Genomic DNA, 20,000 nt, shown 5'->3' with positions numbered 1-20,000 from the left:
TTCGAAGTGTGGGTTTAAGTGGGGTGCTCGTTCTAAGGTCCGGTGTAGACTCAATGTGCCGAATGGCCTCCTTCTGCACTGTAAATTCTATGATTCTATGATCCAAGCTGGGAATCGAACCCTGATCCTTGGCGCTGTGAAGCAACAGTGCTAACCGCTGTGCTACCATTCCACCCGTTGATGTTGGTGTTGGTATAGGGTGTTGGTGAGGCCAGATCTGGAGTATTGTGTTTTTCTGGTGTCCTTATCTGAGGAAGGATGTTCTTGCTATGGAGGGAGTGCAGCAAAGATTTACCAGGCTGAATCCAGGGATGGCAAGATTGTCATATGAGGAGAGATGAAACCTGTTAGGATTATATTCATTGGAATTTAGAAGACTGATAGAGGATCTCATAGAAACTTGTAAAATTCTAACAGTATTAGACAGGATAGATTGAGAGAGAATGTTCCCGATGGTGGGGGAGTCCAGAACTAGGGGTCATACTTTGAGGATAAGGGGCCTTTTAGGACTGAAGTGAGAAGATATTTGTTCACCCAGAGAGTGGTGAATCTGTGGAATTCACTACCACTGAAAGTAATTGAGGCCAAAATGTTGTATGCTTTCAAGAAGGAATTAGATATAACTCTTGGCACTAAAGGGATCAAGGGATGTGAGGGAAAGTGGGATCAGGGTATTGAATCTGATGATCTTATAGAATGGTGGAGTAGGCTCGAAGGGCCAAATGGCCTCCTCCGGCTTCTATTTTCTATATATGTTTCTATAAATGTCTTACATTGCAATCTCCTACAGGAAGTGTTTCGGTCAGTGCTATTTTCAAATCCAGTAACCGACCTACAAACCACATCATCTCAAAAGAACAAATGCAATTTGTTAGAGTTAAGCACTCAAAAAGCAAAATGGCACAGGATCACCACCCCTGGATGAGGAGCAGGTATCCACTACTGGAAACTTTCCGATAAAGGTGTGTATAATGCAAGGACGGCAAAACGCAAAGCAAGATTTGAACCTGTTTTTGGTGCATTCTGAAGCCCTGGTGGCCTCACTGTGGTCCAGTTGAGATCCTGGCATTCATTGTTTAAATAATTCTCCATCTCTTGCATATTGATCAGTATGTTGCGGATCAGGGGAATCAAGAACCATCGCAGTGTCCAGGAAGACTGTTGAGAAGTTTCAGCTTTAAAAATAAATACAGGCATGATTTTAGTCCAAAAGAACTACAATTTTTCCCTTGAAATAATCCCCCCAATGAGATTCAGTTGCTAATCTATATATATATATATATATATATATATACACACATGTCTTTCCTTATGGCAAATTGGACCACGGTTTTCTATAGTCACAGTCCTGGTTAAATACATAAATGAGCCATTTGACAAGAGTCATATACTAATGAACCCCCAAAGTATTCAAAATTGTTCATTTCTAGGTCTAACAGAGCAAGAAGCTTAAAATCTTTATCCCAACCAGCATGGCTCCTCCTTGCGACTCCAATATTCCAACTGATGGGAACTGTGTTGTGTTGCCACAGACATGGGTAGATATTCACAATATAATGTGAATTTCGGGTACGGGATGGGTACATTGGGAGCAAGATAGTGGGCATAAGTCCTGTTCCACCACACTTCTAATGGCACATTGGTCCCACTGGAAATACTGGGCATGATCTAACCACTGCATTGTGCCCACCAGGCCCACTCTCGATGGCGAGTTCGGGATCTGACCTAAAAACGGTGAGCCTATCATTAACCCTTATTTTGCATTCATTTCAATCTCATTAGCGGGAGTAGGAATTACTCGGCTCCCCAACGAGAAACTACGCGGGTGTTATTTAGTACTCCTTTTTTTAAATGTGAAGCTGGTGCAATGGCTGCTGAGAGGAAGTGAGGAGGTGAGTAGCCATTTCCATTTTCTGACATGCAGCTCAAGGACACCTTATCTCCTGCCCCCCAGTGCTCAGGGTGGAGGGTGGGGGGGTGGGGGGGGTGGGGGGGGGGGTGGGGGGGGTGGGGGTGGGGGGGGGGGGGGAACCCCTCAAGGGGATTGGGCTTGGTCGGGGGGCTAAAGTGTTCCTGGCCAGGGGTTGCCACTGGGCTGCGGGGTGTCTATGATGCCTTCAAGCCTTCTTTAAATATTGTGAGGATCCAAAACAGGGGCAACCACAGTTGCAGTCCTACTAAACACTTCCAGGACAGAGCCTTGCTGTGGATTCAATGCTGAAAGTTAATTTCACTCCCTTTGACTGGGACCAGCCTCCAGCTTCACAGCTGAAGGCTATTGCAAATGACAAATTAGCTTTGCCAACTGCTAAAAGTGCAGTTCCAATGCCTGGACGGCTCTGGTGGTGCCCTGCAGTACCCCCCCCCCCCCCCCCTCATAGGGTCTCCAGCTTTATGGTGGTCTGCTGAACCCTCCATAAGTAGGGTGCTCTTTCCAAGGGCTGGTGCAGGCTTGCTGGGCTAAATTGCCTCCTTCTGCACTGTCAATTCTATGATCTATGATCTATTAAATATTGTCCTGTCCCCCTCTCCAGCAACCGATCTCGAGGTGATTGTTTCATTGATGCCGAGAAAGCTTTTGATATGGTCTGATGGGAGGAACCTAATTGAATTTCTGGGGAGGTCCGGTTTCATACTGAAGTTTATATCTTGGATCCATTTGTTGTATAGGGCTCCTTAACTGCTAGTGTCTGTGCAAATAGTTTGAACTCAGGTTACTTTCAGTTGGGTAAGGGTACAAGGCAGGTTGCCCATTGTCTCCGCTTCTGTTTATCATGGCAGTCAAGCCACTGGATATAGCGGGGAGTGGTAGGGAATAGAGAGGGGAGGGAGAGAGCATAGGGTCTCCCTGTATGCAGATGATCCGTTTCTTTATATCACCGACCTAGTCTCCACGATGGATGAGATAATGCAGCTAGGGAGGAGTTTTGGCTCCTTCTCAGGGTACAAGTTGAATCGATAAGTTGATTACTTCTTTCATTTGAGCGGGTAAGACCCCAAGGATTTGCAAGGGCATTTCTGCAGAGAGAGAGAGAGAGACAGTCGTGGGGCTTAGTCTTACCTAATTTGTTACTCTATAATTGGGCAACCAATATTGAAAGGTGCTGGGGTGGTTTAAGGATTCGAATTCCATATGACGGCAAATGGAGGTGGGTTCTTGTCATGGTTCTTGTTTGCAGGCTTGGTAACTGCCTCGCTTCAGTTTTCTCCTGCAAACTTTACCTCTCGCCCAGTGGTGGTGGCAATGATGAAGGTTTGAAGACAGTTCAGGCAACATTTTAGGCTCAGCTCCATGTCATTGTCAGCCCCTATTTATGGGAATCACCTCTTTGTGCCAGCGAATTTGGACTCGAGGATTGGGTCCTAGGAGAGGGAGGGGTTGGAGAGGTTAAAAAGATCTGTATGTGGAGGGTAGGCTTGTTGGTCTAATTTTTTTTTAAGGTATCTACAGGCGCGTAATGCCCCATGTGAGGAGACTTAGTTGTTTCCGTTAGCAACTTCACTCTCTCTCATGAATAGGGTTCTATCTTTTACAGAAGTGTGTGAGGGTAAGATTTCTGATATCCACGGCCAAATCCTGTCTGTGGAGCAAGCTCCTCAGGAGGAAGTGGGAGGGGGCGCTGTGTATGGATTTTGTGGGAGGCGTGTGGAGTGAGGCTCTACACAGAATCAACTTGACCTCCTCCTGTGCTAGGTTGATTCAGTTTAAGGTGGTGCACAGGGTGCATCAGACTAGAACGAGTTTGAGTGCTTTTTTCTCAGGGGTGGAAGTCGGGTGCGTTCAGTGTTCTGGGGGTCCAGTGAATTATATCACCGTGTTCTGGTCCTGTCCGAAACTGGTCAGCTTTTAGATCTCCCTCTTTAACATCATGTCAGGGATTCTTGGTACTGAACTGGAGCCTTATCTGCTGGTGGCCATTGTCGGGGTGTCGGACTTGCCGGTGCTGCAGACGGGATCAAAGGCGGATGTCCTTGCCTTTGCCTCATTGATAGCCTGGAGGTGAGTTTTTCCTGGGATGGAATTCTCCCACTCAACCCAGCACCTCGATGGAGCTGGGTGATCGAATGGATTTCCTGTACCTTGAAAAGGTCAAGTACACCATGAGAGGGTTGGTAGATGGGTTCTACTCGAGATGGCAGCCATTCATTTCCTTTTTCAGAGAGTTAGTCACTCGCAGCTAGCTATAGGGGGGATTATTACGTAATAGTTGGGGTTTTCTTTGTTATGAGTTATAGGGGTAAGGGTTAAGGGTTAGCAGGGTTGATAGTGGTTGAAATATATTATTTTTCTACTGCATCTGGATATATTTGATGACTACTGTGGTGTTATTTTGTAATATTGAAAAACATTTTTTGTAGTAAAATTATTTTTAAAGAAAACTTACAGAAAATGGAGTATCAAACTAGTCTATACTCATCAGGTGAAACTTAATGTAGACCATCGAGCCATTAAAGGCCCCGTGTTGTCTCATTTCGGAAGGCGCATTGCATTAAATGCCAATCAGGCAGTTAACAGCTCAGTGGCAGGCCTACCCCAGCAAGGTTTACACAGACCGATTGATTGCAGCACCTGAAGACAGCGCACTCCATGATATCACTGAAGATAGTTCTTATAATGGTTTTTTGCACAACAACCTGTGCATGAGGTCAAGAGCAAGTGTAGTCTTCAGGCAAAACAAAGTTCGATAGCAGGGATAATTGAACCAGAGCATTGAGGTGTCCATTTTGAAGGCATGTATTATTATTTTCATATTTCCATGATAAATTATTTTCCCTATGTTCACTGCTTCTGGCCCCAAAGCACTGCGGTTACATCCTGGCAAGTTTACGTTGGCAGCTTCCATTATAAATATGCATATAGTCTAAGAAGGACTCACGTTTAGTATACCAGGATGTCATTGCTATAATTCGAGTCACTTTTGCCTCACGCATAGCAGGAACAATAGCTTTTATTGATTCTGTATATCCTGTAACTTCAGAAAATATGCTTATTGGGAACCCAAGGCAGGACATGATGACATCCTGCTCGTTAAAGTGTTCCACCAGGCTGTCAGCTGAGAAGATATTTGCTTTCACCACCTGCAAGTAATAATGTAAAAGGAATAGATTATCTTGGACAGTGAGCTGTCATCTGTACTAGAAATTAATACTCAATATAATTCTCGATTTAGTGCAGTTCTCCCTCTTTTGTTATCTTTTCAAACAAACGGGACTCATTGCAGTATTCAAAAGAATTTGACATTGCCAATAATTACCGTCAGGTTCTCATGCTGAATGGTAAGCTTGCTGGGAGTTCTTACAACCGCTTTCACCACATGGCCCTGTTCGAGGGCTTGTCTCACTAAAAACTGGCCAGTTTGTCCTGTGGCCCCTATCACTAAGAGCTTCATTCTTCAGTCCGAAAGCAGCAGTCAAGAAGATATGTCAGCAGATGGTGGTACCTATAAATTAAAATGGGATTTTACATTGAATAATAATGTTCTTGCAAATTTCTAACGCTCTTAGTACTCATAAGGGTGAACAGCCAATGATCATGGTCTATTTTAATACCAAAGACATGGATAGAAGGAGGGATGAAAAATTCAGGCAGATTGTAGGAATTAGGCAGGAGACAAACAAACAGGACCTCAAAGGCAGTAATCTTCGGTTTGTTCCCATTGCCTTGCACTAGTGAGTATAAAAATAAGATAGAATAAATGAATGTGTGGCTGGAGAGATAGAGCAGGATGGAAGGCTTTAGATTCCTGGGACAATGGGACCAGCTGTGGAGGAGGTGGGACCTCTCCAGTCCAAACAGGTGGCCCCCAAACAAGAGCAGGGACCAATGTCCTCACAGATTGGTTTGCTCATGCTGTTGGTGAGGGTTTAAACCAGCTTGGCAGGGAGATAGGGACCAGGAAGGAGAAACAAGGTGCAAAAAAGATTAGGAGAGACAGAATACACTGGAGTAGGAAAAAGCAAGCGAGAAAAGAGGGAATTCAATAAGGTGTAAATTAGGTTTACTGCCCATGCATGTTAATGCACAAAGTGTGGTAAATAAGGTTAGTGAGCTGTAGGCACAGATACCCACATGAAAATATAATGTTGTGACAATGATTGAGACCTGGCTGAGCATGGCACGATGGTGCAGTGGTTAGCACTGCTGCCTCACGGTGCTGAGGACCCTGATTTGATCCCAGCCCCGGGTCATTGTCCGTGTGGAGTTTGCACATTCTCCCCCCCTGTCTGCATGGGTCTCACCCCCACAACCCAAAGATGTGCTGGTAAGGTGGATTGACCACACTAAATTGTCCCTTAATTGGGAAAAAAAGAATTGGGCACTTTAAATTAACAAAATAATAATAATTAAGACCTAGCTTACAAAAGGACAGGACTGACTACTAAATATTCTTGGATAAAAGGTGTTCAGGTAAGATAGTGAAGGAAAGAAAGGAGGGCGGGTGGCTGTTTTGAGTAAGGAGAATATTGCTGGAGAGAGAAAGAGAGAGGGAGAGAGAGAGAGAGAGAGAGAGAGAAAGAGAATGTCCTTGAAGGGTCAGAATTGGAGTCTATTTGGTTAGAGTTAAGAAACAATGGAATTCCTATTACACTACTGAGTGTATTCTGACAGCCACCAACTAGATATTGGATTGGTTTACCTCGGTGGGATAGACAGCTGGTTTGTGATGCAGAACAAGGCCAGCAGTGTGGGTTCAATTCCCCTAGCAGCTTACCAGAACAGGCGCCAGAATCTGGCGACTAAAGGGCTTTTCACAGTCACTTCACACTTGTGACAATAAACGGTTATTATTATTATAGTGGGAAAGATACAGAGGAGCAATTACAGAGAGGAGCAAAACTACAGTGTACTTTTTATAGACTATATGACTTAAATTGCCCTAATAATAATAATATAAGGGGCAGAGAGGAAGAAGAGTTATTGAAATGTGTTCAGGAGACCTTTCTTAATTTATACGTTTCTTATCCAACAAGGAAAGCGACGGTTTTGGTTGATGGGTTTGGTTCTGGGAATGAGGTGGATCTAGCATTTCCTTTTATAAAAAATATTTTTATTTAGGTATTTGAAAATTTTTAGAAAAATAACATGGACAATAACATTGAAATGGTATAAACAACATTTCACCCCCCCATCTCAATCTTAACACACCCCAACCATAAAACAACAATCCGGCCCTCCCTCTCCCTCCCCTTGGAATACTGCATCTGCTGACAGTTTAATTTTCCCCAAGAAAGTCGACAAACGACTGCCACCACCGGGTGAACCTGAATATTGACCCTCTTAAGGCGAACTTTATTTTCTCGAGACTGAGAAACCCAGCCATGTCTCTAACCCAGGTCTCTACACTCGGGGGCTTCGAGTCCCTCCCCATTAACAAGATCCATCTCCAGGCTACCAGGGAGGCAAAGGCCCAGACGTCAGCCTCTATCGCCCCCTGAACTCCCGGCTCTTCCGACACTCCAAAGGTCGCTACCTCCAGACTCGGCACCACTCATGTTTTTAGCACCGTGGGCATTGCCTCAGCAAAACCCTGCCAAAACCCACTAAGCTTCAGGCATTCCCAAAACATGTGAACGTGATTTGCTGGGCTTCCCGCGCACCTCGCACACCTATCTTTTACCCCGAAAAACCTGCTCATCCTAGCCGCTGTCATGTGTGCCCGGTGGACAACCTTAAATTGTATCAGGCGAAGCCTGCACACCATGAGGAGGTATTAACCCTGTTTAGGGGAGGGCAGCACGGTGGCACGGTGGGTTAGCCCTCATGTCTCACGGCGCCGAGGTCCCAGGCTCTGGGTAACTGTCGGTGTGGAGTTTGCACATTCTCCCCGTGTTTGCATGGGGTTCGCCCCCACAACCCAAAGATGTGCAGGCTAGGTGGATTGGCCACGCTAAATTGCCCCTTAATTGGAAAAAAAAAATGAATTGGGTCCACTAAATTTATAAAAACCCTGCTTAGGGCATCCGCCCATAGGCCTGCCTCTATCTCTCCTCCCAGCTCGTCCTCCCACTTGCCCTTAAGCTCCTCCACCAGAGTTTCCTCCGCCTCCGAAAGCTCCTGGTAAATATCTGAAACCTTCCCCTCTCCCACCCAGGTACTGGAAAATACTCTATCCTGTATCTCCCATGGCGGCAGAAGCGGAAAGGCCGGCGCCTGTTTTCTAAGGAAATCTCGCACCTGCTAATACCTAAACCCGTTCCCTGCTGGCAATTCAAATTTATTCTCCAAGGCTTTCAAGCTGGGAAAGCTCCCGTCTATAAATAGCTCCCCCATCCTACTAATTCCTGCCCTTTGCCACATCTGGAACCCACCATCGAGCCTACCTGGTACAAACCGATGATTATTATAAATCGGGGTCCAAACCGATACTCCCTCCACTCTCTTATACCTCCTCCATTGCCCCCAGATTCTCAGAGCCGCCATCACCACCGGACCTGTGGAGTATCGGGCTGGTGAGAACGGACGAGGTGCCGTTATCAGTGCTCCCAAACTGGTGTCTTTGCATGACACCGCCTCCATCCGCTGCTATGACGACCCCTCCCCCACTACCCACTTCCTAATCATTGCTTTATTAGCCGCCCTGTAGTAATTGCAGAAGTTCGGCAGCGCCAACCCATCCCCCCCCCCCCCCCCCCCGTCTGCGTTCCAGCAACACTTTCTTCACTCGCGGGGTTTTATCCGCCCACACAAAAAGCTCAAATAACCTTATTCACCCGCTTGAAAAAGGCCTTTGGGATGAAGATGGGGAGGCGCTGAAAGACAAACAGAAATCTGGGGAGGACCGTCATTTTCATGGTCTGTATCCTCCCCGCCAGTGACGGCGGGAGCATGTCCCATCTCTTAAAGTCCCCTTTCATTTGTTCTACCAACTGGGATAGGTTTAACTTGTGCAGTGCCTCCCATTCCCGGGCCACCTGAATTCCCAGATATCGAAAGCTCTTCCCTACCATTCTGAGGAGCAGATCTCCCAGTCTCTTCTCCAGTCCTCTGGTCTGGATCATGAACATCTCGCTTTTCCCCATGTTCAATTTATACCCCGAAAAATTGCCAAATTCCTCCAGGATACGCATTACTTCCCCCATCCCCTCCAACGGGTCTGAAATATACAAGAGCTGGTCATCTGCGTAAAGTGACACTTGGTGTTCCACCCCCCACCCCCGAACCAGCCCTTTCCAGTTCCTGGAGGCCCTTAATGCCATGGACAAAGGCTCTATGACCAGAGCAAACAGTAACGGGGAGAGGGGGCACCCTTTCCTCATTCATCGGTGGAGTTTAAAGTACCCTGACCTCAGCCGGTTCGTACACACACTCGCTACTGGTGCCTGATAGAGCAACCGCACTCAGTCAATTAAGCCCCCACCAAACCCAAACCTTCCCAGCGCCTTCCACAGGTAATTCCACTCCACCCGATCGAAAGCCTTCTCTGCATCCATCGTTACCACCACCTCCACCTCCTCTCCTTCTGAGGGCATCATAATAACATTTAAAAGCCTTCGAACATTGGCCTGGAGTTGTCTAACCTTTACAAATCCCGTCTGGTCTTCCCCCATCACCCCTGGGACACAGTCCTCTATTCTTGTGGCCAGTATCTTAACCAGCAGTTTGGCATCCACATTCAGCAGAGAAATCGGCCTGTATGACCCGTATTGCTCCGGATCCGTCTCCCGTTTCAGAATCAATGAAATCGAGGCCTGCGACATTGTTGGGGGGAGGCCTGCGACATTGTTGGGGGGAGGACTCCCTTCTCTCTTGCTTCATTAAATGTCCTCACCAGCAGTGGGCTCAATATCTCTGAAACCTTCTTATAGAATTCCACCGGGTAACCATCCGGCCCCGGGGCCTTGCCCGACTGCATGCCCTCCAGCCCCTAGATTGTTTCCTCAATTTCAATTGGGGCTCCCAGCCCTTCCACCAGATCCTCATCTACCCTGGGGAACCTCAACTGATCCAAATACTGCCTCATCCCCTCCACTCCAGCCAGGGGTTCCGACTCATATAATTTACTATAGAAGCCCTTAAACACCTTGCTCACCCCCGCTGGGTTAAGGACAGTGTTCGCACCTCTACTCTTTACTTTCCCTATCTCCCTGTCCGCCTCCCTTTTCCTGAGCCGGGGTGCCAACATTCTGCTTGCCTTTTCCCCGTTCAACTGCTTTCCCTGTGGACAACAGCCCAAACTCCACCTGCAACCTCCGCCGCTCCCGCATCCGGGCGGGGCCTCCGAGTATCCCCTGTCCACCTGGAGTATCTCTTCCACTAATCTATCCCTCCAAGCCCATTCCGCCTTTTCTCTGTGGGCCCGTATCGAGATTAATTCCCCTCTGACACTGCCTTCAGAGCTTCCCAAACCATCGCTGCGGAGACCTCCGCCATATCATTTGTTTCCAGGTAGTTCTGGATGGAGTTGTTAACCCACCTACAGATTTCTTCGTCCGCAAGCAACCCAACATCCAGTCTCCACAGCGGGCGTTGCCCTCTCTCCACACTAACCTGTAGATCTACATAATTTGGGGTATGATCCGACACTGCAATTGACGAGTATTCAGTATCCACCACCTCCGGTATTAGCGCCCTGCTCAGAAAAAAAAAGTCGATGCGAGAGTATACCTTGTGGGCATGTGAGAAAAAGGAAAACCATTTTGCCCTTGGCCCTGCAAACCTCCATGGGTCTACTCCCCCATCTGTTCCATAAACCCCTTCAATTCCTTTGCCGCAGTCGGCCTCCTCCCTGTCCTGGATTTTGACCGGTCCAATTCCGGATCAATGACTGTGTTAAAGTCTCCTCCCATGATCAGGTTATGTGGCTCTATGTCTGGGATCTTACCTTAAACCCTGCCTCATAAATACCACATCATCCCAATTTGGAGCATATATGTTCACGAGTACCACCCACACCCCCTCCAGCTTCCCACTCCCCATTATATATCTACCCCCCCCCCCCGGACACAATTCTCCCTGCCTCGAATGACACTCGTTTGTTGATCAAGATCGCTACCCCCGTGGTCTTAGAGTTCAGCCCTGAGTGGAATACTTGGCTGACTCACCCCTTTCTCAACCTCGTCTGGTCTGTAACCTTTAGGTGTGTCTGTTGTCGCATTTCCACGTCCACCTTCAGCCCCTCAAATGCGCAAACACGTGAGCCCTCTTGAGCGGCCCATTCAGCCCTCTGGCGTTCCATGTCGGGGGGGGGGCTTCCAACCACCCCCCCCCCCCCCCCCCCCCCCCCCCCCCCGCCCCGCTGACTAGCCATCACCTTTTTTAGGCCAGCCTCTAGCTCGCGCCCTCCGCCTCCTTGAGCCCCCCCCCCCCTCGGGCAGTCGCCATTCCTGACCTCCCATTTGTCCCCTAGTAACAGTTCCTCCCCTGTCAGCAATGCAGGTCTCCCCCCCTCTCCCTCCTCCCCAGCAACAACACTAGAAACCCAATCCCCCCCAAGTCAAGCTCCAGCTTAACACCTGCTCGCCCCCCACTGCGCTTCCGAGAGTCAGCTGACCCATGCTGACTTGATAGCGCCCGCCTCTGGTACCAAGCAGTCTGTCTCCCCATTGTTCTCTCCCCTCTCCCCCCACTTGGACAAACATATTAAAAGCATCACATTCCCAGTAAACAAACATCAGAAAAAACAGTGAAGAAACAGCCGCTTTAGGGAAATAATCACCCAAAAAGCAAAACTAACCCCAAAGCCCATCCCCCCTCTAACCAGCTCCCCGCAAGACAAAGTTACCTTTAGCCATCCATACAGCCCCTTATTACACATAGCACTACTTATATTTATACAACCCAGCACAACAAATTGCTGCCACAGTACTTCTCCAAGTCTTTTAATTTGCCTCCAGTCTCTTTTCTTTAATAAAAGTCCATACTTCGTCTGGTGTTTCAAAGTAGAAGTCCCGTTCCTCATGTGTGACCCACAGATGGGCTGGGTACAGCATCCCAAACTTCACCCCCCACCTTCTTAAAGAGGGCTGTTTTTGCCCGGTTAAACCCAGCTCGCCTCTTGGCCAAATCCGCACCCAGGTCCTGATAAATGCGCAGCTCACAGCTCTCCCATTTGCTGCTCTGTTCCTTCTTGGCCCACTGCAGAACGTGTTCCTTGTCCAGGAATTGGTGAAAGTGTACCACCATGGCTCTCGGCGGCTCATTCGCTCAAGGCTTCTTCGCGAGGGCTCTGTGCGCTCTATCCACTTCCAGGGGCCGAGTGAACACCTCAGCCCCCACGAATTCTCCAACATGTCCGTCACATAAGTCCTTGCATCCGATCCCTCACTGCCTCCAGGGAGGCTGACAATTCTAAGATTCTGCCTCCTGGACCTGTTCTCCAGGTCCTCCAGCTTCTCCTGCATTCTTTTCTGGAGGTCGTTCATCATTTCCACCTTGGTCTCCAGCACGGTTATGTACTCCTCGTGCTTGTACACCTTTTTCTCCACCTCCTGGATCGCTCTCCCGTGGGTCTCTCAATTCTGCACAACTTGATCAATCAAAGCCTTAATCGGGTCCAGCGTGTCCTTCGTCAGCTTGGAGAAGCAATCTTTGAAAAACTTCACCAGCTGCTCAGTCGACCACTGTGGCATCTCCCCGCGGCCCTTGCTCTCTGCCATACTTTCCCGCGTTGCCGGCTCTGCTCGCGTCTTCCTTTTTGAACTTTGTCTTCTCACACGGCCACTTCTGGTCCAATTCTCCATACACCGGAGGGGGATTTCTCATTACTGTATCACTATTCACCGATTTATCCCATAAAATCCGGAAAATACTGGGGAAAAAGGTCCAAAGGTCCGTCACAGGCGAGAGCTATCAAATGTGCGACCTACTCCTCCACGGCCGCCACCGGAATTCGATCAAGCAGATTCAAGGGCTGAATTTTATGGCATGTAGGGAATTGAACCCGCGCTGCTGGTCTTGTTCGGGTTCAATTCCCGTTCCAGCCTCCCCGAACAAGCGCCGGAATGTGGCGACTCGGGCTTTTCACAGTAACTTCATTGAAGCCTACTTGTGACAATAAGCAATTATTATTATTATTATTATGATTATTATTAGGAGGGTGTAGCTTTGTTTATTTGTTTCAAGGTCCATTAATGCTGAAGTGCTTCCTCTTTCGAGCAGGTGTCCTGTCTGGCCACATTTCTTCTATAGTGAATTTTTTCCTCTGAGATTCCTTCGAGATAGCCTTCAGCTGTCAATCAGGAGGTTTGGAAAAGTCAGTCGGGTGTGAAGTTCAATATAAACAACCAGGGACAAAAGGATAAAAGGCAGGCATACAGCAACATTGAAACCACAGAGCCTATTGAAACTTCAAGGAGAGTGAAATGCTTCTCCAAGAAACAATCTTCAGAATGGTTCTGTCCTGAGAGGGGATTCTGTTTTGCCCTTTTATGGGTGTTTTTTAATTTTATTTTTCCAATAATAATGGGGGCAGGGGGTAGAATACCAGACGGTCACTGCATTCAACTTTAATATTGCTAGTGAGTTTAAAATGAATCGAAATTACCTGTGATCAGTATCTCATCCTTTCTGGGAGCGATCCTGTTCATGCCAGCTGGAGCAGACTGGGAGCATCGGAATCTGATTTGTACCTGCACAAATCCCATTTCGGGGCATTCCCACAATTCTCCGACATAGCAGGATTTGCACCAGGTACAACATAGCTGGAGAATTGCCCTCTATGCCTTATGAAATGCAGGCTGAGGTGGCATAGTGGTGCAGTGGTTAGCGCTGCTGCCTCACGGCACCAAAGACCTGGGTTCGATCCCGGTTCTGGGCCACTATCCGTGTGTCGTTTGCACATTCTCCCTGTGTCTGCGTGTGTCTCATTCCCACAACCCAAAGATGTGCCGTGTTGGTGGATTGGCCACGCTAAATTGCCCCTTAGTTGGAAAAAAAATTAATAAAATGCAGACTGCTCCCCGCAGTTCTTGCCATTTTCAGTGTGGTTTGCTAGTTTTTTCCACTAGTGACTACTGAAGCATCATCTTTTTGCATATCCCCTCTCCACACTCCTGCTCTCCAATCCCCTTTCCACAGCCCCTCTCCCAAACCTCCACTGCCAAACCTCAGCTGATGCCAAGATAGCTCTTGTACCCACCATTTCAATGTAAAAAGCTTGCATTGAGAATTCCTAGTGGGTTAGGCTTTCCTCCCATTTGTGGAAATCCTAGCCACCAAAGAAATGGCAACATGTGGGATTGGGAATATATTCCCACATGGCAACATCGAATGATGTATTATCACAAATGTCGATGAAATAAGAATTTTGTGATATAAAGTGAGTAAATTTTCTCTCTGATTCAGCATGAATTTCAGTATGTTCTGCACGATAGATACACTTTGTCGAAGAGACCTAATGACACATTATTTTAGTAATATATGGCTAAAGCAACTTTTAAAAATCAAATTCAACCACTTATCACATGCTCTCATCAAGGCATTTCTTTTAATAAAAGACTACAACAGCATCATTGTTCTCCTGTTTTAAATTAGATAATGCCAAGTTGTGTTTCAAAAAGCAGCTTTCGTGATATTTTCCTGACACAGTAAAATCAATTTTGTTTCAAAGCATTCTTCCAACTCAGTTCCTAGATTGCATCTCTTCCAGTAGTAAAGGTTTCATTAATAACTGCAAAAGCTAAAATACCATTTAGCTTGACATACATTTTTGTTGTTTCCAGTATACCATATACAAATTGATTAACAATTTGCACACCCTTGTACATTCAACCCAAATATTGACAAACTTTCCCTCTGGATCATGAATCACGTTGGGAATTTGACTTTCTTGAGATATAAAAATGTTTGGTTCCCATTGTGTGAGAATCCTAAAACTATGCAAGGGTGGTTAACGCTGTTGTTTCACAGCTCCAGGGTCCTGGTTTCGATTCCCGTCTTGGGTCACTGTCTGTGCAGAGTCTGCATGTTCTCCCCATGTCTGCACGGGTTTCCTCCGGGTGCTCCGATTTCTTCCTACAAGTCCTGAAAGACGTGCTTGTGAGGTAAATTGGACATCTCTATTCACCGGGCGGACCGCACGGCATCTTCCGGCAAAGCGAAGGGTGGAGGGGTTTGCCTCCTCATCAACTCCTCCTGGTGCTTGGATGTGGCGACCCTGGTGACCTACTGCTCCCCAGACCTGGCATACCTGACCGTAAAGTGCCGCCCATACTATCTTCCACGTGAGTTCACTTCAGCCATTATCACAGCGGATACATCCCACCCCAGGCAGAAGTGAGGAAGGCGCTGGATGAACTGTACACAGTCATAAACAACTATGAAACAGAACACCCGGAGGCCTTGTTCATTGTGGCCGGAGACTTCAACAAAGCCAACCTCAAGAGTGTACTGCCAAAATTCCACCAGCACATCTCCTGTCCCACCAGGGGCGATAACACTCTTGACCACTGCTACTCAAAAATCAAGGGCGCCTACCGTTCCATCCCCCGACTGCACTTTGGGAAATCAGACCATAAGTCTGTGCTCCTTCTCCCGGCTTCCAAGCAGAAACTCAAGCGGGAGAATCCAGCTAAGAAGGTTGTGCAGTGCTGGTCCGAGGAGACAGAAGAGCTCTTACATGACTGCTTAGAGACAGTGGATTGGTCCATATTTAAGAACTCAGCGACTAACTTAAATGAGAATGCCACCACCGTCACAGACTTCATCAGCAAATGTGTGGACGACTGCGTGCCAAAGAAAGCAGTACGTACGTTCCCCAACCGGAAACCATGGCTCAGCCGCGAGATTGACTCCCTACTGAAGGACAGATCTGAGGCGTTCAAGGCAGACGACCCTGTCCTATACAAGAAATCCAGGTACGACCTCCGCAAAGCCATCCGAGATGCCAAGAGAGAATATCAAACTAAGCTAGAGTCACAGACAGACTCTCGGAGGTTGTGGCAAGGACTAAACAACATAACGGGCTACAAAGCAAAGCCGAGCAGTATCTCTGGCAGCAGCGCACCCCTCCCCAATGAACTTAATGCATTCTATGCTCGGTTTGAGAAGGTAACCAACAATCCGCTGTCGAGTGCCCCAGCAGCCCATAATTCACCCATACCCACCATCACAGTTTCCGAAGTCAGATCGGCCTTCCTGAAAGTGAACCCACGGAAGGCGATGGGCCCGGACGGGATCCCTAGTCGTGTACTCAGAGCCTGCACATACCAGCTGGCAGAGGTATTCACAGACATCTTTAACCTATCCCTACTCCACTCCGAGGTCCCCACCTGCTTCAAGAAGACCACCATCATACCGGTACCAAAGATGAACCAGGCAACATGCCTCAATGACTACCGCCCGGTGGCCCTGACGTCAGTTGTAATGAAGTGCTTCGAGAGGCTGATCATGAGGCGCATCACCTCCATACTCCCGGAACGCCTTGACCCACTTCAATTCGCATACCGTCGCAACCAGTCCACATCAGACGCCATTTCCCTGGCCCTACACTCATCCCTAGAGCATCTCGAAAACAAGGACTCCTACGTCAGACTCCTATTTATTGACTACAGCTCCGCCTTCAACACCATAATCCCAGCCAAGCTCATATTAAAGCTCCAAAACCTAGGACTTGGCTCTCCACTCTGCAACTGGATCCTTGACTTTCTGACCAACAGACCACAATCAGTAAGAATGAACACCAACACCTCCTCCACAACAGTCCTCAATACCGGTGCCCCGCAAGGCTGTGTACTTAGCACCCTACTCTACTCCCTGTACACACACGACTGCGTGGCAAAACTTGGTTCCAACTCCATCTACAAGTTTGCTGACGATACGACCATAGTGGGCTGGATCTCGAATAACGACGAGTCCGAATACAGGAGGGAGATAGAGAACCTAGCGGAGTAGTGTAACGACAACAATCTCTCCCTCAATGCCAGCAAAACTAAAGAGCTGGCCATCGACTTCAGGAAGCAAAGTACTGTACACACCCCTGTCAGCATCAACGGGGCCGAGGTGGAGATGGTTAGCAGTTTCAAATTCCTACGGGTGCACATCACCAAAAATCTGTCCTGGTCCACTCACGCCGACGCTATCACCAAGAAAGCACAACAGCGCCTATACTTCCTCAGGAAACTAAGGAAATTCGGCATGTCCACATTAACCCTTACCAACTTTTACAGATGCACTATAGAAAGCATCCTATCGGGCTGCATCACAGCCTGGTATGGCAAGTGCTCGGCCCAGGACCGCAAGGAACTTGAGAGAGTCGTGAATACCGCCCAGTCCATCCAGCGCCGGCTCTAGGGTTGCTGGCGCCCCGGGCAAGCTGAACTTCGGCGCCCTTTTGGGGGGGGGGGGCGGGGGGCGGGGGGGGGGGGGGGGGGCCGGGGGGGGGCCGGGGGGCGGGGGGGGGGCCGGGGGGCGGGGGCGGGGACCGGGGGGGGGCGAGGCCGGGGGGGGGCGAGGCCGAGGAGGGGCGGGGGGGCGAGGCCGAGGAGGGGCGGGGGGGCGAGGCCGAGGGGGGGGCGAGGCCGAGGAGGGGCGGGGGGGCGAGGCCGAGGGGGGGGCGGACCCGAGGGGGGGGCGGATCCGCGGACCCGAGGGGGGGTGGACGCGGGGGGCGGACCCGAAGGCGGGGCGGGGGGGCGGACCCGAGAGGGGGGCGGACACGCGGGGGGGCGGACCCGAGGGCGGGGCGGGGGGCGGACCCGAGGGCGGTGCAGGGGGCGGACCCAAGGGCGGGGCGGGGGGGACTGAGCGGGGGGGCGGACCGAGCCGGGGGGCCACCCTGGGGGCGGGCGGCCACCGCGCATGCGCTGGTTTGCACCGGCCCAACTGCGCATGCGCGGGACCCGAGTCTCTGGCGCCCCCGAGCACATGGCGCCGGGCAGTCGCCCGAGTTGCCGGTGCCTTGAGCCGGCCCTGAGTCCATCACACGAACCTGCCTCCCATCCATGGACTCCATCTACACCTCCCGCTGCAGGGGGAAAGCGGGCAGCATAATCAAGGATCCCTCCCACCCGGCTTACTCAGTTTTCCAACTTCTTCCATCGGGCAGGAGATACAGAATTCTGAGAACACACATGAACAGACTCAAAAACAGCTTCTTCCCCACTGTCACCAGACTCCTAAATGACCCTCTTATTGACTGACCTCATTAACACTACACCCTGTATGCTTCAACCAATGCCAATGCTTATGTAGTTACATTGTATATCTTGTGTTGCCCTATTATGTATTCTCATGTATTTTCTTGAATTTTGTTTAATTCCCTTTTCTTCCATGTACTGAATGATCTGTTGAGCTGCTTGCAGAAAAATACTTTTCACTGTACCTTGGTACACGTGGCAATAAACAAATCCAAATCCAGTTTTCACAAATTAAAATGAGACCTCATAGCAAATGGAACATTAAGGACAAATACTTCATCCTATTTATTTTATTGTAGAAATGCCTTCAGTGTTATACCTCACCAAAATTATAAGGACAGAAGATTCTATCAGCAGTAAAAATCTGTAATAATTAGTCTGTTCCTTTCGCATAAGGGCCCTGCATTAGTTAATTTGATCTACTCTGTTGTTAAAATGTACCACAAACGTGCAATAGTGAACCATATGAAGCAAGAAGGAACCAGTTTTAATCCCGATCTGTTGCTTATTCTTAGATATGGAGTATTTAGAGTTGCCAACCTGTTCCAGGAATAAGCATGAACCATATCTCCCCTTTATGACAGCAATGTCTTTAAGGGTTCAACTACAACTTATAATATTAATACGCCCTAAACCTGGAGTTAGGACCCAACTTGATACCAGAGCTTGGAGTGAGTTTATGCCTTAACACTGCCTTACATTTTTACATTGGTGAATAGTTGAAACTGCTTTGAATCGTAGCTAAATTCGCAATATAATTGCACTCCAAGTCTAATTTGTTATTTTATATTTGTTCCGAACTCATTCAGTTAGGAAAATACAGGAAGAAATTTTAGCAGTAATATTTATACAATATAATCTTTATTATTATTATTGTCACAAGTAAGCTTACATTAACACTGCAACGAAGTTACTTTGCTTTCAGAATTTCAGTTTGTGCAGGTTTTATGGTTAAACGGCCTGAGCTGGATTTTTAAAGAAATTAGCAAGAAATAATGAAAATGCACGACCAAGTTATTACTTACTCTGAACTCGGTTACGAACTGCGCAAACTAAAAATGCAAAAGTCCTTCCATATAACAAGGAGTAAAATGCGCCAAATGCATAAACACAGTCGACGACACGATTTTAAAGCATGTACTCACTCTATGAAAAATAAATCTTACCGCAAGTTTTCCTCCCCGCAAACTGTTGTTTCCGGGTGGTTGACCGAGCCCAGCCCAGCCCTTCCACCTCACGTTATGGCTCAGGCATTTCCGCAAACTCCAGCAGTGAAAGAACATTTAAAATCACAGGCTAGAATGTGTAACCAGCCGGAGCAGGCACACGTTTAGCACTGCACACAATGCGCGCGGTTACCTACATCGTATTCAAGTTACATGCAATACCTATGCAATAAAGCACACTTTACTGTGCCTGGATAGCCTGAAGGTCACAATACTCGACGTGAATCCTGGAAGTTTATAGAAACAAATAACTTTCCATTATGGCACCTTTCACAGCTCTCAGAAGCCTGCCACTCCAGACAGGACACGATAAAAGATGGTCACGGGAGCTGCCGAGTACAGGCAGGTTGTTCTTGGTCCTCTGACTTTGTCCAAGTTATTTCATTCAGTTTTGGGCTCTCTAGCCTTCGCCCCTCACTATGCCATCTCTTTGCCCCATCCCAACTTAATGCCCACCTATGCCCCAACCCTTAATAATCTTCACGCCAACCCACCATCCTTATAACCACCAATGCCAACTCACTCAATATCCACGATGGCCACATTTCAGAACACAGAACAGGCCCTTCGGCCCTCGATGTTGTGCCGAGCAATGATCACCCTACTCAAACCCACGTATCCACCCTATCCTAACAACCCCCCCCCAACCTTACTTTTTAGGACACTACGGGCAATTTAGCATGGCCAATCCACCTAACC

The 20,000-nt window shown here is 48.3% G+C and overlaps 1 protein-coding gene across 4 annotated transcripts in view; it reads right to left on the bottom strand.

Moving 5' to 3' along the window:
- LOC119963115 (flavin reductase (NADPH)-like) overlaps positions 1 to 19,444 on the bottom strand; it is a 36,898-nt gene extending 17,454 nt beyond the window's left edge. The window contains exons 1-4 of one of the 4 annotated variants that reach the window (XM_038791722.1): positions 19,242 to 19,444; positions 5,256 to 5,441; positions 4,878 to 5,079; positions 1,008 to 1,175 (exon numbers count right to left, since the gene is read on the bottom strand). In XM_038791722.1, the coding sequence (XP_038647650.1) occupies positions 1,008 to 1,175; positions 4,878 to 5,079; positions 5,256 to 5,390 (505 nt within the window). In that variant the 5' untranslated portion in view covers positions 5,391 to 5,441; positions 19,242 to 19,444. Of the gene's footprint in view, positions 1 to 1,007; positions 1,176 to 4,877; positions 5,080 to 5,255; positions 5,442 to 10,415; positions 10,435 to 19,100 lie in introns of those variants that run through there. The other 3 variants (XM_038791720.1, XM_038791719.1, XM_038791721.1) reach the window with 3 other exon arrangements.
- Between the last annotated feature and the right edge of the window lie 556 nt (positions 19,445 to 20,000).

The sequence above is a fragment of the Scyliorhinus canicula genome, chromosome 3 (genome assembly GCF_902713615.1).
Source record: "Scyliorhinus canicula chromosome 3, sScyCan1.1, whole genome shotgun sequence".
NCBI lineage: Eukaryota > Metazoa > Chordata > Chondrichthyes > Carcharhiniformes > Scyliorhinidae > Scyliorhinus > Scyliorhinus canicula.
The sequence above is the reverse complement of the archived record's forward strand: the minus strand, read 5'-3'. Positions and strand labels throughout refer to the sequence as shown.